Here is a 15661-nt window from a genome sequence, read left to right as displayed (position 1 = left end):
AGAATAGGTATGAATTAGCAGAAGTAATCATTTGAGCTCCAGGCAGGCTTTTTTTGATTGTTGAGGTTCATCAGTGTTAGAGGCTGAAGACTCCGTTATCAACAGAATATGAAAGCCAGAAGATTACGACTGTCAAAACCCTTCTGGATTAAGTCTTTAATGTTCTGGTTTCTGTAGGGACTAGATTAATATTTTTTTTTTGTGACTTTTTCCTGTTGCTGGCACTTGTGTAGTGCTTCCTGATGACAGCATGTATGCTTTCCATTTCCAGGATCGCTGCAGGCTGATCACCGCTTCAGGTTGCGTCTCTGCACAGCACAGGGAGCATCGGCGTCTGTTAAAACAGCGCTCGCTAGATGCGTTGCAGTCTCTGTTACAGCACCCTGAAGCCTGTCCTGCCAGCGTCCTCCTTCTAAAAGGAAAACACTGCATTTATTTCGCAGGCTACAGAGTTGAAGACACTGCTTTCATCAAAGAAAAATGTTTAAAACAAACCGCAGTATGATCAGTGAATCCTAGCAAAAGTTAGTTCTCTAGATAAGTGTTCTAACACTGAATTATTATTTCAAACACGATACTAAAAATATTTCCAGAGCTCTGTTAGTGCTTTTCTGAGAATGCACACAAGCTTTTTCTTGGGCATGGAGATGCCTGTAGGCCTGTCCAGTAATGGTATGGCTTTAACAAAACAATTTTGTACCTCATAAGACCCAAACAGATCCCTGCGTGGTTAAAATTCCCAGCATGGGAACAATGAGGCAGAAACACAGTTGAAAATGTGTGATAATAGCAAAGTGTCTGTGAGAAGTGTCAAAAAACCCCTCCATTACTACAGTACCTGCCAGTTTTTCTGCAGTTAAATGATAGTCCTAGTTTTAAATAGCTGTGAAAAGAAGCTATGTAGCCAGCCTGCTGAAGAAAGGGGGAAAGGATATACAGGAGTCAAATGGCTTTGTCAGGTCATTAGTGGGTAGATATTTTTTGTCCCTACCTCTCTGGGCAGTAATTTAAATACTGCACTATTGGATAGGTTAATGTTTTATCTAGTGAAAAATGCAACGTTTCTGATGGTATTTTCCACTTCTTCTCTTCTGTTTCATAATTTGTGTCCAAGTGCTTTGCAGATAAATATCCAAAAGACTGCATGGATATGACTATATTGCAAATATGTTACCACAGAGCATAACAAAATATAGAGGATTAAAAAAATCCTTCGCTGACTTGGCAAAAATCACAAAAGACATTCATTACTGAGTGACTTCCTCACCCTCCTGCCCTTTGCCACCGACCAGAATGCAGAGGAGGCAGCCCTTGTGCTCAGAGGTTGGTGCTGTAGGAGCGTGGTTGGTGAAATGAGCAGCTGGCAACAGCTGCTTTGGAATTCATTTCACCCTTTAAAGGAAGGGAATGCATCAAAGACAGAGGACACAGAGCAGCATTTACTGCTATAGTAGTGGCCTTTAGTTCAAGCTGTAACTATAGCCAATACTAAATGAGGATATTTTTGGAAGACTAAGAGCAAGATTTCTTAAATTTCCTTTAAGCTCTGTCATCCTGTGTTAGGGTTTGTTGGGTTTTGTTTTGGTGGGGTTTTTTTTCTTTTTTTGTTGGTGTTTTTTTTGTTTTGTTTTTTTTTTTTTTTCAGAACACTTGAAACCAGCTGTGAGCCATGAGACCTTCAATAGAAAGGTCTCTTTTTCCAAGTTTGGGAAGAAACTTGTCTCTGACTATTCTAAAAATTCATCAGCCTTTTTTGTTAGAGAGTAATAGCTGTCTGCACGATCTTAAGAATACATGGTTATCAAATGTAAGGACAGTGCCCTCATACTAATCTTATGACTTCTGAAGGGCTTTCCCCGAAAAAATGTGAATCTGATATTACCAGGTAAGATTGTAAAGTGAAACAGCCTTGGTTTAGTTCCTAATGCAACCAGCAAAGTATGTAACTCTTGTGGTCTGTTTATGCAATGAGGCTCACTTTTTTTTTTCTTCATAAATGTTTATGTTTAAGGTTACTTTAGAAACAAAATAGTTCCTGACTCTAATTTTAACTTGGTGTATATTCTTACTTCTTATCGTTAAGCATTAAGGACTCCTTTCAGCCATTCTTCATCAGATTTGTGCCTTATTCACACTGGGTGCTTGCTTGAATTTCAGACATCAGAAAAGTTGTGTTATTTGGAATATCTTGTGTGCACAGGGTATTTTCCTTAGGTAGACATTAGTCTTTTTGTAGGGGGAAGTCCACAGATTCTATTCAGAAGACTGTCTAACTTTGAGGGCTGTTTTATATAGAAAAATGGGTTTGTTTTAAACCTCAATGTAAGTAGAGGAACCAAGTAATAGCCAGAAAGAAGTTGCTTCTGAAGGACCAGCTGATCTCTTATGTATAGTCACAGGACGAGCGTTTTCCCATATTATGGTCAGTAGTGTGTAAAAGATGATTAATGGTGTTACACAGAAATCTGTAGTGATGTTAAATATTAAAGTGAACAATCTAAACTAAATCTCTTTTTTCCATATAGGGGTGTTGATCCATAAGGTGTTGCCTTCACTAGTGGTCAGCTGTTTTACTGTGACTTTCTTGATGTATCCCAAATTAGTGCGGTGACATTCCTTGTGTAGTCTTTTTCCCTTCCCGATTCCCCTTTGAATTTTAGACTAGCGTGGCAAAATTGCCAGTGAAGATTTGTTGCTATTTAATGCGTCCTTCGTTTCAGAGCCCAGGATCAATGCCAGTGAGGATGTAGTCATTCATCTGTACAGTCCTGCTGTCACATTGCAGTGTAACCTCACCACAAGTCCCAGCCCCCTTTCTGCCAGCTACTGGGTGAAGAACGGAGAGGAGATCCCTGGCACTAGAAAATCTTCAAACACTACAGAATACAAGTAAGTTTCTTCGGAATAATCTTCATGTTACACTGGAGAATGACAAACTTGGTAGGCACACTACTTTGGAATAGATGGGATGTTGGGACTCCAGGGTCCCTGGTTCAGCTTCACAGTGGTCAGACAAAGTGAGTTAATCTGCGTTAGTGTACAAAAAGTACACTTATAATAATGTTAGAAGAACAATTCTGGAAAAATTGTTGTCTACATTTGTCCCAGCTAGCTCATGTAAACATAATGTCAACAAAAACATACTGTAAACTTCTCTTTTCAATCTAAACTCATTTAGTTCTTCTCTAGAGTATGCATGATGTATGGACATAGGCACAGGCACATAGTCTAGTCTTCTTTTCCTCTGAGTATATTGTGCAGTCTCTGTCTTGCTTATGTCTACATAAGGATGGATCTGCAGCTGTGCATTTTTATTGTGCAAGGAAATGCAGAACATAAATCACTGAAATCACTTGGTTTAGTCATTTTCTGGCCTTGGGAGATGAAAGACAGTGTTGTCTGAGTTGTTACCGATGAGTTGTCAGACCACTACTATGAAATTACACCAAATCTTGATTAAGCCAGTACAGCTGTATCACTTGTGCTTCTTATTTGTCAGTACATCCACATGTTCAGCATTAATCTGTTCCACGTACGCATGCTCTGGCTTGTTTCTACCTTCCATCTAAGGGTGTGAAGGAGAACAGAACGTATACAGCCACCTCTTTTGTTTCACTGTAGCTTGCATTGAACAGAAATCCTTTGAGGGTTTCTGTATTCCTGAAATGGGGCTTTCTTGCCATGGAGTTGATGAGAGCATATGAAGATCTGTTTTGTATGTGTAATTTTCTTGTTTCGTTTTTTTCCCCCTTCCATTTTCTTCTCTTGATGCCAGCATGGATAGCAAATACAACTTTCCTTTCAGTGTTAAGCTAAGATAAAGATCACTTAAGGAATGTCTTTAACAACACCAGTGAGAACTTACTCTTTGGAGACATTAGACCACTTCTAACCCTCTTACTCAGCTGTTATGTCAAAAAGAGGTGCTTATGCCTGGGCAAGGCCCACTATATTATAGTGCATCTGGTTTACTGTGCCTTGTCTCTGCTCTAAAGCAAGGAAACACACCTACACACTCAACTGCCTTTTTTCTGTCTCTAGCAGAGCACCGTGGGCTCTTTACCGCACTAATGTTGCTTACTGGCACAGGGTTAAGAAATACTGAAGGTTTTCGTTTCCTTAGCAAAGCATCCTTTTATTCGCAGGACTATGGAAGTTGTGTTTGATTCTGATAAAGAGGTGTTCAAGTTTTTCCTTTTTGTTTTCCACTTTAGCTCGCTTTGTTTTATCTGTTCAGTTTTGCAGTTAAAAATAATAGTCTAAATTAGTTCCATAATTACATCCTGTTATTTCCTCAGTACAATGTTTCATGCTGGATCTGTGTTTTAAGGCTCTGCTTTCTTATCTAGCAATTAACTTGATGAGCACTCTTATCCAAAATCACCAGCTTGAGTGGTACAGAAGGTATCTCGCATCAAGATTACCGTATTGAGGCTGACTTCTCTATAACATGTTCCAAGCTAGGTTAGATTTTTCCTTTCAGATTCCTCAGTAAAGGAAGAATTAAATTTGCTTTCAGTTTTAACATCCTGGAGAAGGAAGAAGTAAGGTGGGCAGACTGTAAGACCATCACTTTGTTCCCAGGGAATGAAGGATTGATAGAGCATGGTGCAATCACAGGACAGCTTGAGAATTTGGGAAAACTTGTATTTGCAATGTAGACCTCAAATTCCTGCTCATTTATAATCTGCTTTGTTGTATCTTGTGGTTTCAGACTTCCTGTGGCATTTCTTTGTTGCATGTGGTCACGCTGCATTTGATCTGTTCATTAACTTCTAGCTTGATTTGGTTATTTTATTTTATTTTATTTTTTAGATCCAGAAATACCAAATTCGTGAAAGCAATGTCAGCATAGTTGTAGCTAAAAGAGGTTATTTAAGTTCAGCATTTTTTTACATGATTGATTAATCTTTTGCATTCTACTGATTTTTCTTAAATAAAAAATATTTCAAGATGTCGTGTTTTGCTAGTGAAATGTAGTTAGTTCGCTAAAGTTCAGTGTTGTTTACCATTCAGAAAACTTCAGAATTTGTAAGTTAAACTACATACCTTAAAAATCCTGCTTCAGACAACATTAGAAATTTAACATATCTTTCCTAATTCTTCATTAAGACTTGATGTAGCTGCTCTTGCTGGAAGGCAGCTATAGTCAGAAAGCTCAGAGTTAAGTATAGGTCTTTAGTTCACCATTTTAATTAAAAATAGGCAAGAATTATTTGTAGTTTATTCTTTTACAAGCAGAAAGTGCCTGGAAGTGGTTCTGGCCATCCTGTGCTTTCATTCTGGAGACCTGTCCCCTGATCTACATTCATAGTTTGGAAGAGAAAAGTAGTGATTTCTTCCTGAATTCTTCATCAGTTAATTCAGAGTTGAGTAGCAGGTTACTGAGCTAAATTGAAGAAAATGGGGTTTTGGGTGGTTTTGCATCTGCTGAAAAGTCTGCATCCTCAAAGTGTTGGGCTCTTCCTAAAACCACAGGACTGAGGGAACTTGTTGGCTGAGCAAACTTGTTTTGGGTGCTTGTTTGTCTATAAAACTGCAGCTGTATCAACTTACACTTGCTTTAATGATTTATAGTAATAATACTCTAGTAGAGGCTGCCATAGTTTCACACTTTTAAAAGCAGCTTACGTAGAACTGAAAGAATACAATGTCTGTCTTTCCCCCCTCTCTTTTAAGCATTGACTGTAGTGGGTAAAAAGCAGTGATCAGAGTATGATTATTTAACTGTCAAGGTCCTAAATACTGTGAACTGAGATTTGGGTATTCTCTGCCTTCCCTCACTATTGCAGGGTCTTAGGACAGCTTAGTAATGCTAAGTAATGCTTAGTTAGGTGGGGCTGGCCCATTGCAGCTAGGCCAGGACTGCACCTTTGCCAGCAGTGTCGGCAGGCTTCAGGGTTGCTGAGTTACTCCTGAGGATACTTTACCTGCCTACAGCTTAAACACAGTTATCGCTTTGCTGTTTGATACTAAATGATCATTCTTTCTGTCATTAGGATAATCTTTAATTTTAACTCTGAAAAGTGGGTATATTATCTGACAGACATTAACTTTATAACTAACTTTGGACTTTCACCAGCGACTCTGGAAAGTAAGTGCTGTAAACACACTGAAGACTTGACTCAAAGTATAGTGCTAAACAGCAGCTTTTTCCACGTGTCTAAGCAGTTTCCATGTGTAATTAAATTATTTTATTACAGTGCTCTTCTGCAGGCTTTCTGTTCATCTGCATGCTGTTTACTTTATGTGTTTAAAAAAATAAAGAAGCCAAGAAGCCTTTCAGTAAAGGGAGGGGGGAATGGGGAGAACTCTACCTTATTCTGTGCTGTGTGGAGACCTAAATTCTGCGTCACATCATCCTATGCTTCTCTAGTCTAAGATGTCTTTTGTAGGTGAATATCTGAAGAACTTGTGTGTAGAGCTTTTAAGTCATTTGTATCCAAAAGCTTTTCAAAGTACAGCAAAAGCTGGTGGACTTGAAGTTAGCACCATCTCAAATGTAAATTCGTTTTGGTGCTGGGTTTTTGTTTTGTGTGGGTTTTGTTGTTTCTGTTTTGGGGTTTTTTTGCATTTGTTGCAGCTCTGATTTTCTTCTGGCTGGCTTGCATCTGTTTTTCCCTTTACTGGTTGTTAATGCATTAGTCTTTGCTAATTTTAAGTAGCAGCAGTTTCCTATGTGGTGTCTTCCTTCATGAGTTGACCAGCTTTTGCAGATTTTCCACATCCAGTCTGAATCGGAGAAGACTGTTAATGGACCAGTCTCCTATTTGTTATGAAAAAAAGAAAACGGCTTATGAGATGACAGTGTCAGCCTTGATTGTATTTGTAGTCTGTCTTTCCAATTGGCCATGTATGGTTTTTCCAATGCGGTTAGTACATACAAATCCCCTTCCTCCCTCAATGGGAGGGGATATCTGCCTAATAGGCTAGTGGATGATTTACACCAAACTAACGGTAGTGCCTAATTAACAGGTGTCAGGCTCCTTCTTTGCTTTTAAACTAAATGCAGCTTCCTCAGCTAAATTGGTACTGACTTTCCAGGGTAGAGCTCACCCTTCTTCTAGGCAAACAACATCCTTTATTTCAAGTAGGTACGTCTGTACAACATACCTTGAATTAACAAGTAATAGCTGCAAATTCAGTTAAAAGATTAAAGTATGGGGGGGAAAAATAAATTCCTAGCCTGCTCATTTTTGGTTGTTAACACAGTACTTAACACGGCTCATGTGTTCTCTCCCTGTCTGCAGGATTTTGAAGCCCAGAGCAGAAGAGTCAGGGGAATACTTGTGCGTGTTTGTGTTTTCAAACTCTCCTATAGCCAACGCCACTATAGAAGTGAGAGGTACTCTTTTTTTGTTTTGTTTTTGTTTCCTCTCCCTGAAAGTGAAGTGCTTTCACTGCCTCTGCCATCTCGCTCAGTGTCTGTACAAGAGAGTTAACTCAAGAGGCCTTTCCTCATGAAATAGAGCCTGTGTCCAATCCTTGGTTATAATTTCAGGGGAAGTCTTGCACCCAGTTGAGGGGAAAGATCTCACAGATACAGGAGTATGACCTTTGCACTTGTGATCTGTACAGAGGGTGCTAAAACACCTTCTAGCACATGCTTCTGCGCTCCTTTGGTAAATCTGTCTGCCACGAGAGAACATGCCTGTCCAGCAGGATGAAGATTGCTGTAGAATATGTCTGTGCTCATGCAAAGACAGCTGTGGTTTCCTCCCTGTTTCACAGCAGATGAGGCCATCTGAATGTATTCAGTGTACGTTGAATTTGTATGTTCTGAACAGGAAAAAAGTAAGAACCAGTATCTCAAGCATGGCAGCTTGGAACTGTGTTTTGTCTGCAGAGACTATTTCAGTTGTCAGGAAAGCCTGGGTTATGGTTAGGACAGATGCTCTGCACCAGATTGGGGTTTTCTACACTTTTCAGGTTTTCATGCACTTTTTTTATGTATTGTGCATGTTGGTAGCCTTCTGACATCTTTTGGACCCTAAAATCATGGGTAGAAGCTGCAAAATGTGAAAGATGTGCACCGAGTTTTACTGTAGTTGTTGAACAAAAGAACATTATTTCAGTTAGATGTACAACATAGAGGTAAAGTGAGGATGATGGGGTTTTATACGGTGTCAAACTGCTCCTACAGTACAGTTTTTTTTGTTCATTGAATAACTGTGGAAATCACTGACCCACTGCTCTGCAGTAGCCGTGGTTTGCCCCTTATGTGCTGCAGTAAGACAGAATTGATGCGTTCTAGCAGCTTTGCTAGTCGAAGGCAAGTGAGTTCACACGCAAAAAAAGCATTAGAAAGTCTTACAAGCATGGGAAGGAGGATGCTTCACACTATTTCTTAGCATCCCTGCACAGTGATGCAGCCTAAGCTGATCTATATTGTGATCATTACTGTTTAAATTAAGAACCACAGATGTTTAGCAAAAGCTGAAAGCTGACCTCTTCCCGGGGGATTTCTGGTGCCTCACTGAACACTGCATGGTCAGGTTCCTGAATCCGAAGTGAGGAAGTGGGAGTAATTCAGCAGTCTGTGTGAAATGGCAAATGCACAGTATTATCCTGAATGCCATCTTCCCTCTCTGGAAAGCAGCATCTTTTGAACCTTACAAAGAGTTTCCTGGGGAAGAGAAATTTTGCCGTATAAATAATCATCCTGACTGATTTTGTACCAAGAAAAGCTTGCTGATTTCCTGTGCCGATTTAAAAGGTTTGTTCAATGATCTTGCATAAAACAACCGATCAAAATATATCCAGTATTTAACCAGATCTGGTGCAGAAGCTATCTCTGCAAGGAAAAAGGAAATCTAAAATATGTGCTCATGCAAATGCACCACAAGTTCCTGTTGGCCTAGGATAAAAAAAATCTGACTGCACCTCTAAAAATAATTACTGCCTTGCTTACAGCAAATTGAATTCAAACTTGGGTTGTACTTCTGGTGAGATTGTCTTCTGCGTGTTCAAGGCACATAGGTGCGGGTTTTTTCCTGGTTTGAAGGGCTTTTTTTGCATCCTGCTCTTATGCTGTATCTGCTAAATCTTCTAATATTATCTTAATGAAGATTTTAAGTACTTTCTACCTTCTCTAGGCTGCTTCGGGTGACAAACCACTTCCAGAGACAGGAAATTTAACTTTGGTAATAGATTAAGACCTTTTCCAGCGCTGTATAATCTCTCAAAAAGCCTTTTAGAAAAGTCTGGTTTAGGGCTTCTCTGCTGTCTGGTGCCGGGCGGGACACCAAGAGAACTTGGCAGAGAGATTTACAGAGACCTGGGATTTAACATTGTAGAAAGAAAAGCCAATACATCTGAAGTACTGGCACAAAGGGCGGAGGGAGAACAATAACTAATTCTACTAACAACTTTTCACAGGTATTTTACATATAAATACAAAGGAGTAGTCATCAGTTAAAAGTTAATGACTCCAGCACCACTCTTGGGAGGTGTTAGACCCGCAGCTTGCTCAGCAGCAGTCGCAGTTCCAGGGCTCAGTAACCCTGGAGTAATTCTCCAGCTCCTCCTTACAGCATCACCGGAGTGGCTGATGGGCCTCGGATTCCTCCTCGGCAGAGAGGAGTACCAGGGGTTGTCTAGAGTGGGAAGTACCTTGTCAAGTCTTCTGCAAAGCAAATTGGAACTGAAAAGAGGCTTTCCTATCTAACTCCTGTTACTTGGAAACTTATGTAGTAATAACTTGGGACTGCATTTAAAGCACAAGTTAGAACTTTGCGGTCTCCTTGCAGTCCTAGTGCTGTACATAAATCCATTCTGATCAAACTATTCATTTGAGTTACTGCTCCTGGAAGAGCCATATAGCTAAACTTGTGTTGGTATCGCATATATTTTCTTGGATGTAAATGTCTGAATAATATCCATACTAGTTGCAAAGACTACACATGCTTTTTTTTTTACTTTGCAAAGGAAGGCATTCTCTGCGATTCCTGCAGTTTGGTGTAAATACCCAACACGTTCTGCCAAAGCAGTTCTAGTTCTCAAAGCAAACAGATTTTTTGATACTACTTCATGCGTAGAGATGTTACCTAGTTGTTAATCAAGGAATATGTGATGTATCGGTGATGCATGAATCTTGTCTGACCATGCAGCTGCCCTAATTTAATGTTTACCTGCACATGTGGCCTGTCACACTATTTGTGGTTAAGCAATTGTGCACAAATGTAACTGCTTAATTCCTAATTGTAATTATATTGCAATTTTTAACTGCTGATGCACATAGAAAAGATGGTTCTGAATATGAAAATGCTTGTGGACCAAAATAGTGACTTTCTGACAACTTGTGAACAACTTTAACAAATGCCTCGCAGCAGATGTAATCCAGGATATACCAGTGCCATTTGCCTTTTATGTAATGTTGCCTATTTCTCTACATGTGCTATGTAAGAAGATAAAAATGCAGAAACATGAGCATCGCTGTTAGAATTGCTAGGTGTGCTTGCATATTTAAAGCAGATTTTATTGGTAAAAAAATTACTAGCGTGGCAGTAGTATGACAGCAGTTGAAAATACTGGGGTTTTAATGTCAGTCTCGGGGAATTCCCAGGAATGGCATAAGTCTGGCTTCCCTCATACAGTCGGCTTTTGGATGAAGTGTCTGGTGGAGACTTCGAATATTCTTGCTCAAATTCTCAGAGCTGTTAGGGGCACTGTGTGAGTGCAGCTCTAAGCCTGAAACAACAGGCTGAGCAAATGCTGATATTGGGAAGATTCAGCCTTGAAATAGGGACCTTCTCCCACCCTTTGCTTTCGCAGTGAAGTCAGTCAGCTGAGAGCATTGCAGGTAACCAGCTCGTGATGTACGATGTGGTTATTTTCAGCAGAACAGTGGTGATGATCCTGCCAGGCACTAGCCAAGATGCAGTGCGCTATCTGCTCCCTGTCTGGAAGCAGGCTTTGTTTTAATTGCTCTGTTGCCACACGGTGGAAATACCTGCAGTGCTTTTGCTGTGTTGTGATACTGGAGCTCTGAAAACTTGAAGATTAAAAGGGGGTGGGGGGGGGGGAGCGACTCTGAAGAATTCTGCCTCTGCAGCCTTTCTACTCTTATCAAGATCTTGGGAGGAGGAGGAGGAGGAAACAAGTTTGTCTTTTTGTCTTCTGATACTCCACAAACTATTGTCTGGTGCAGAGCAGCAGCAGTGAGAACCAGATGGGGAAGAACATGCTTACAGTTCCCTCTGGCTGCCTGGAAGTAGTGCAAGAATTGTGACTGATGGAGGGCGTCTGTTCCCTCTGCCCTGCCTTCCCATCAAAGGCTCCCTTCTTTCCATGCACCTGGACAGTAGAGCTTTGTAACGCCTCTTCCTATAAGGCCTTTCTGCCATTATGTCATCAAGGGGATTCTTCTGACTTCCTTCCCTCTTCATCCCTGGCTCATTTTGCACCTTCCTCTTCTATCCTCCCCAGTTGCTATTGATTTTCCAATAGTAAGTGCTCAGACCAGTCCCATTTGCTGCTTCTGAGAGACGTAAAACTTACCACTTTTGAAAAATGCTTATTATACCCCCTAACTTCAGCTGAGCCAGAGGCTCTTGTTTCACATGCAATACCTGCACTCAGAATGTTACTCTTCCGCTTTCACTCTGGCTCCAGCCCAAGCAGCATGCTGGAAAACGAGTGGTTATTTCAGCAGCCTCAGAAGATACTGGTTTCTTGACTCCTGGCTGTTTTAAGAAACCTCTGCTGCAGTTTCACAACGATGTACCAGAAATTAATTACGAAATCAGGCATTCTCTTAGTACAACTGCAGCTGAGATTGATCCAAAGCGTTACACAGAAAATGCATGTCACATTCTCCCTTTTCACGGTACCTTTGGTGACTTAGCTCTGTGCGCAGGCTATAAAGGTAGACATGGATTAGAATTACAATGCAGAAAAATAAATCTTCCAGAGCCTTTTTACTAGGTCACCCATAAGACATAATAGTTTTTATGTTCAAGAATATTTTTAGGTGCTTTTGCCCTTGCTTTAATTTTGTCTGTTAATGGGAAAACTTGAAGGGTTTTTGTTAACTGGGACATGGTTTAGAGGTGTCGTGCATATTAGTTTCTGCTCCTTTTTAGTAATGCTAGTAAAATATCTTGAAAACACCTGGAAATTAAGGGCTGAATACCTCCTGTATATCAAGAAATGACATTGCATGCCCTGTAACAAGAACAAAACCCCCTCTCTTCAGGGCTGTATTAAAAGCACACCATTCAGAAAGTTGCTGCACAGTGTATTTTGTGCCTGTTGGGTACCTGAAGCATGGAGGTCCAGTGTTTACTCTGGCACAAACTCCCTTTCTGTTGTGATTCAGTTTAAAGCTACCAAAAGAATGATGCTTATCAGAAGTTTACTTAGGTCAAGAATGGCTAAATCTGTATGTATTTTGATTATTTTTTTGGTAGCAATTAATTTAAACTAGTCCTGCCTCTTTTTGCTCTCCCATATGCTGTTCCAAACAAACCTTCAATATTTAGTTTTCCTGTTTCATAATGTAAGAATAAAGAACTTGCTTTCTTTTATCAGGGACGTTATCTTGATTTTGCTGATGTAGGAGCTGACGTAGCATGTTGTGCCCATGTCTCCACAGCCAACTGTATCTGAACAGAGATGTGGATTCTGCTGCTTGAAAGCTGAAGTGAAATCCTAATCCTTTCTGAACAAAACCTGCTTCATTCTGTGCTTTATCTGTTACTGGCAGTGGAGCAGAATGGTGTAAGAAAAATCTTGACTTGAAAAGCTTCACAGGAAAACATCGCTCTGTTGCTAAATCTGTGACTGAGGTCAGTTACAGTGATATTTTAATTGTAGTCTGTACAGCTGAACACAACTCGTCAAACAGTTTGGTAGAATAAGTACTGGATTAATGTCTCAGCTATAGCTTGAAACTGGCTAGCATCATGCCCTGAAATATTAATATTCCATGTAGTGCTCCCCTCAGACTGCATATAAAAATAGTCCCTGTCCTAGTAGAGCTGGAAATGGCTGCTGCATAACTGCCCAGCAAGGAAAGAGCAGAATGTATTCTTGTCACTTACACTCTCATTTGGATAACCCGGCGAACATGTCCTCTTCTTAAAGAAATATAATTATCTCTTGGCTGTAGGAGAACACTAGGTCACCCTGCAGTAGAAGTTAAGGTGTCCTAGAAAGCTTTCCCTCTTTCTTTCTTTCTTTCTACATATCAGCAACCTTCTAGAAAAAGTGGGCCAGCTGCAGAGTGCTGACTTACTGTACCCTTTTCCCCTGCAAAGTTCTACTTTGACTCGCTGTCTGCTGGGTAGATGGCAATGAAAAACGAAGTGCTGACAGATGGAGACTGTGTGGGACTTCAACTTTAAGGTGATGAATCCTATTTCTTCTTTTCCTAATGGGGGTAATTTGCAATTGCTTTTGACAGCCTGTCAGTGCCAGTTTTGGGACGGTCGCCTTGCCACCTTAAGTCTGTCTCTTGTGCTCTGCTTCTGCTGGCCTTTCGTTTTCCTTAGATTGGCTGAGATCTCTGCGTGTCATCCTCGAGCAAAAACCACAGTGAAGTCACTGGGCTTACTAACTCCTGCCTAAAAGAGAACTTTCCGGGCCTAGCAAGGAAGAGATGACACCTTTCAGTAGTTCACAGGATTAAATTAAATTCTTGTTGAACAACCATCTTTTGGAATAAAAATTATATTCCTCTTTGAGGCTGCAGACAATCGTTTGAAAGGACATTGCAGGTGCATGTTGGTGCTTAGTATCCTGAAGATGTGATGCAGCACACTCAACCTTAAAGTGGATTTATTTTCTGCTTGGAGACCTTCAGCTTGAAAATGTAATTTCCTCCAAGTATTATTGCCCCTTGTAGGCACAGGTAGTATGTGATCACTTAGCCAGCATGGAATGTTCTTTCCTTTCCAGCTTGCTTCAGTTTCTATACCTGACAGCTTCTTTTTGCACAAGACCAGTGAATTGTTATGATCTGGCGCCTTCATTCAGTTCATGTTTTATGTCTCGAAGTATTTTCATGTTTGATGTGTAAAGATATAGTTTAGGTGTCAGTTTTCTTAAAGATAAATAAAACCTCTAGTGCCTTGTTCTTATATATCACGCTTATGGTTAGCATCATCTTGTAATTAGCTGGCATTTGTCTAGCTTCATCCATCGGTCTTACTATATGATCATGTATATTGAATATTGTTAGAAAAGCCATTATTTGCCTGTTTGCATACTTACAGACTTTGATCAAGTACTTCCTTCACCTTCTTCCTTATGGGATAATACAATTAGAGTATTTTTCTTAGGTAATGAGCTCTTTTTCAGCTCCTTGCTGAAAAGATGTTTATTTAAAAATCAGGAGAGAAAAAAAAGAGAACATGCTTAACATACTACAATTTTAAAACGTCATCACTTCCTTAAGTGTTCTACCAGAAGTCCTGGAGTTAGTTTTCATTTCTGGCAGGCAGTATCTCTGCTAAAGAACTGGCCTCTGCCACAGCGTCCAGCGTGGAGGATCTGTTCAGCTTGTCAGTGAGTACTGACAGCTCTGGTGCTTCCGGAGTTGGAGCAAATCGTGCCTCAGAAAATGCAACTTAAGAGTTAATAATTCTGTAAGCAGCAAGCGCATGTTTCTTGACACAGCAAATGGTCAGAACTTCTGCAAAGCTCACGCGTGTGTTGGAAATCCTGTTTGAATTTACACAGGCATTTTGAGAAAAGCCTGGGTTGATCAGCCTCTCCTGATGGTGTCTTTTCAGGTGAATGCGCACATACTCTAAGGAACACTGTACCTTAAGTATTCTTACAACCATGACTTTTGTGTTGTACAGAAGTTTATTTTAATTCCGCCTCTTAACAACATTATCAATCAGCTGCTTTACTGTCCAAAAAGAATCTTGCAGGGGTAAGGCGTGGGATGCTTTCTGTATTTGAAAAGCCCTTGCCTTTGAAATATGATAATTCCTTTAGCACTTAAACTTGCCGAACATTTTCCCAAAGAGTTGTGATGTAATTTTGGGGAAGAACAGGTTCAGCTGATGCTGTCTGGTTGCACAAGATGTTTTGCTTGGTTTTGTTCACTGCGACTGATCAGAACTGTGAAATTTGCTTAATTCTTCTAGCTTGCAGCTGCAGATAAGCTGTCACAAACCTGTGTTCCCTCTTTATATCTGTATGTAGGGGTTACTAATGATGAAGGGAACTCTCCTTCAATAGACCCTTCTAATAAATTCCAGTGCCTGGGGGTCTCTTCCTGGAGCACTCAGATTGGATTTTGGATTAACAGATCAGCGTGCTGCGATCACACAGCAGGCCATGTGTGACATAATTAGCAAGCTAGAAAGCGAATGGGCTTTAAAGGTGGTCACTGCGGCACCAAAGCCATCTGCTTAAGTGAAGGTTCAGCTCAGATAGTCCATTGATCCATCGTAATCTCTCATGAAGTATTAGGCTGCAATGGGCTCCTGTGACAAACGTGGCAAACAGCAGTGATGTTATTTATAGATAAATTGATTCAGAAGATCTCTGCTGATATTCAGGGCTGTGTTTTGCTTGTGGTTGCCCAGCTTCACCTGCAAACCTCCTTAGAATCTATGTATTTGTGTACGGGCTAAACGAAACGATTCTTCTGCACTACAGATACCCAGGAGTAGTGTCACTGTAAGGCGTAAGTAACGAACATAAA

General features: G+C 40.4%; 1 protein-coding gene across 3 annotated transcripts in view; it reads left to right on the top strand.

The window, feature by feature from the left end:
- NPTN (neuroplastin) overlaps positions 1-15661 on the top strand; it is a 59039-nt gene that overhangs the window by 28340 nt on the left and 15038 nt on the right. For all 3 annotated transcript variants that reach the window (XM_074838026.1, XM_074838025.1, XM_074838024.1), the window contains exons 3-4: positions 2721-2889; positions 7251-7345. In XM_074838026.1, coding sequence (XP_074694127.1) covers positions 2721-2889; positions 7251-7345 — 264 coding nt within the window. The remainder of the gene's footprint in view (positions 1-2720; positions 2890-7250; positions 7346-15661) is intronic.

This window comes from Strix aluco, chromosome 12, assembly GCF_031877795.1.
Source record: "Strix aluco isolate bStrAlu1 chromosome 12, bStrAlu1.hap1, whole genome shotgun sequence".
NCBI classification, from domain to species: domain Eukaryota; kingdom Metazoa; phylum Chordata; class Aves; order Strigiformes; family Strigidae; genus Strix; species Strix aluco.
The sequence above is the reverse complement of the archived record's forward strand: the minus strand, read 5'-3'. Positions and strand labels throughout refer to the sequence as shown.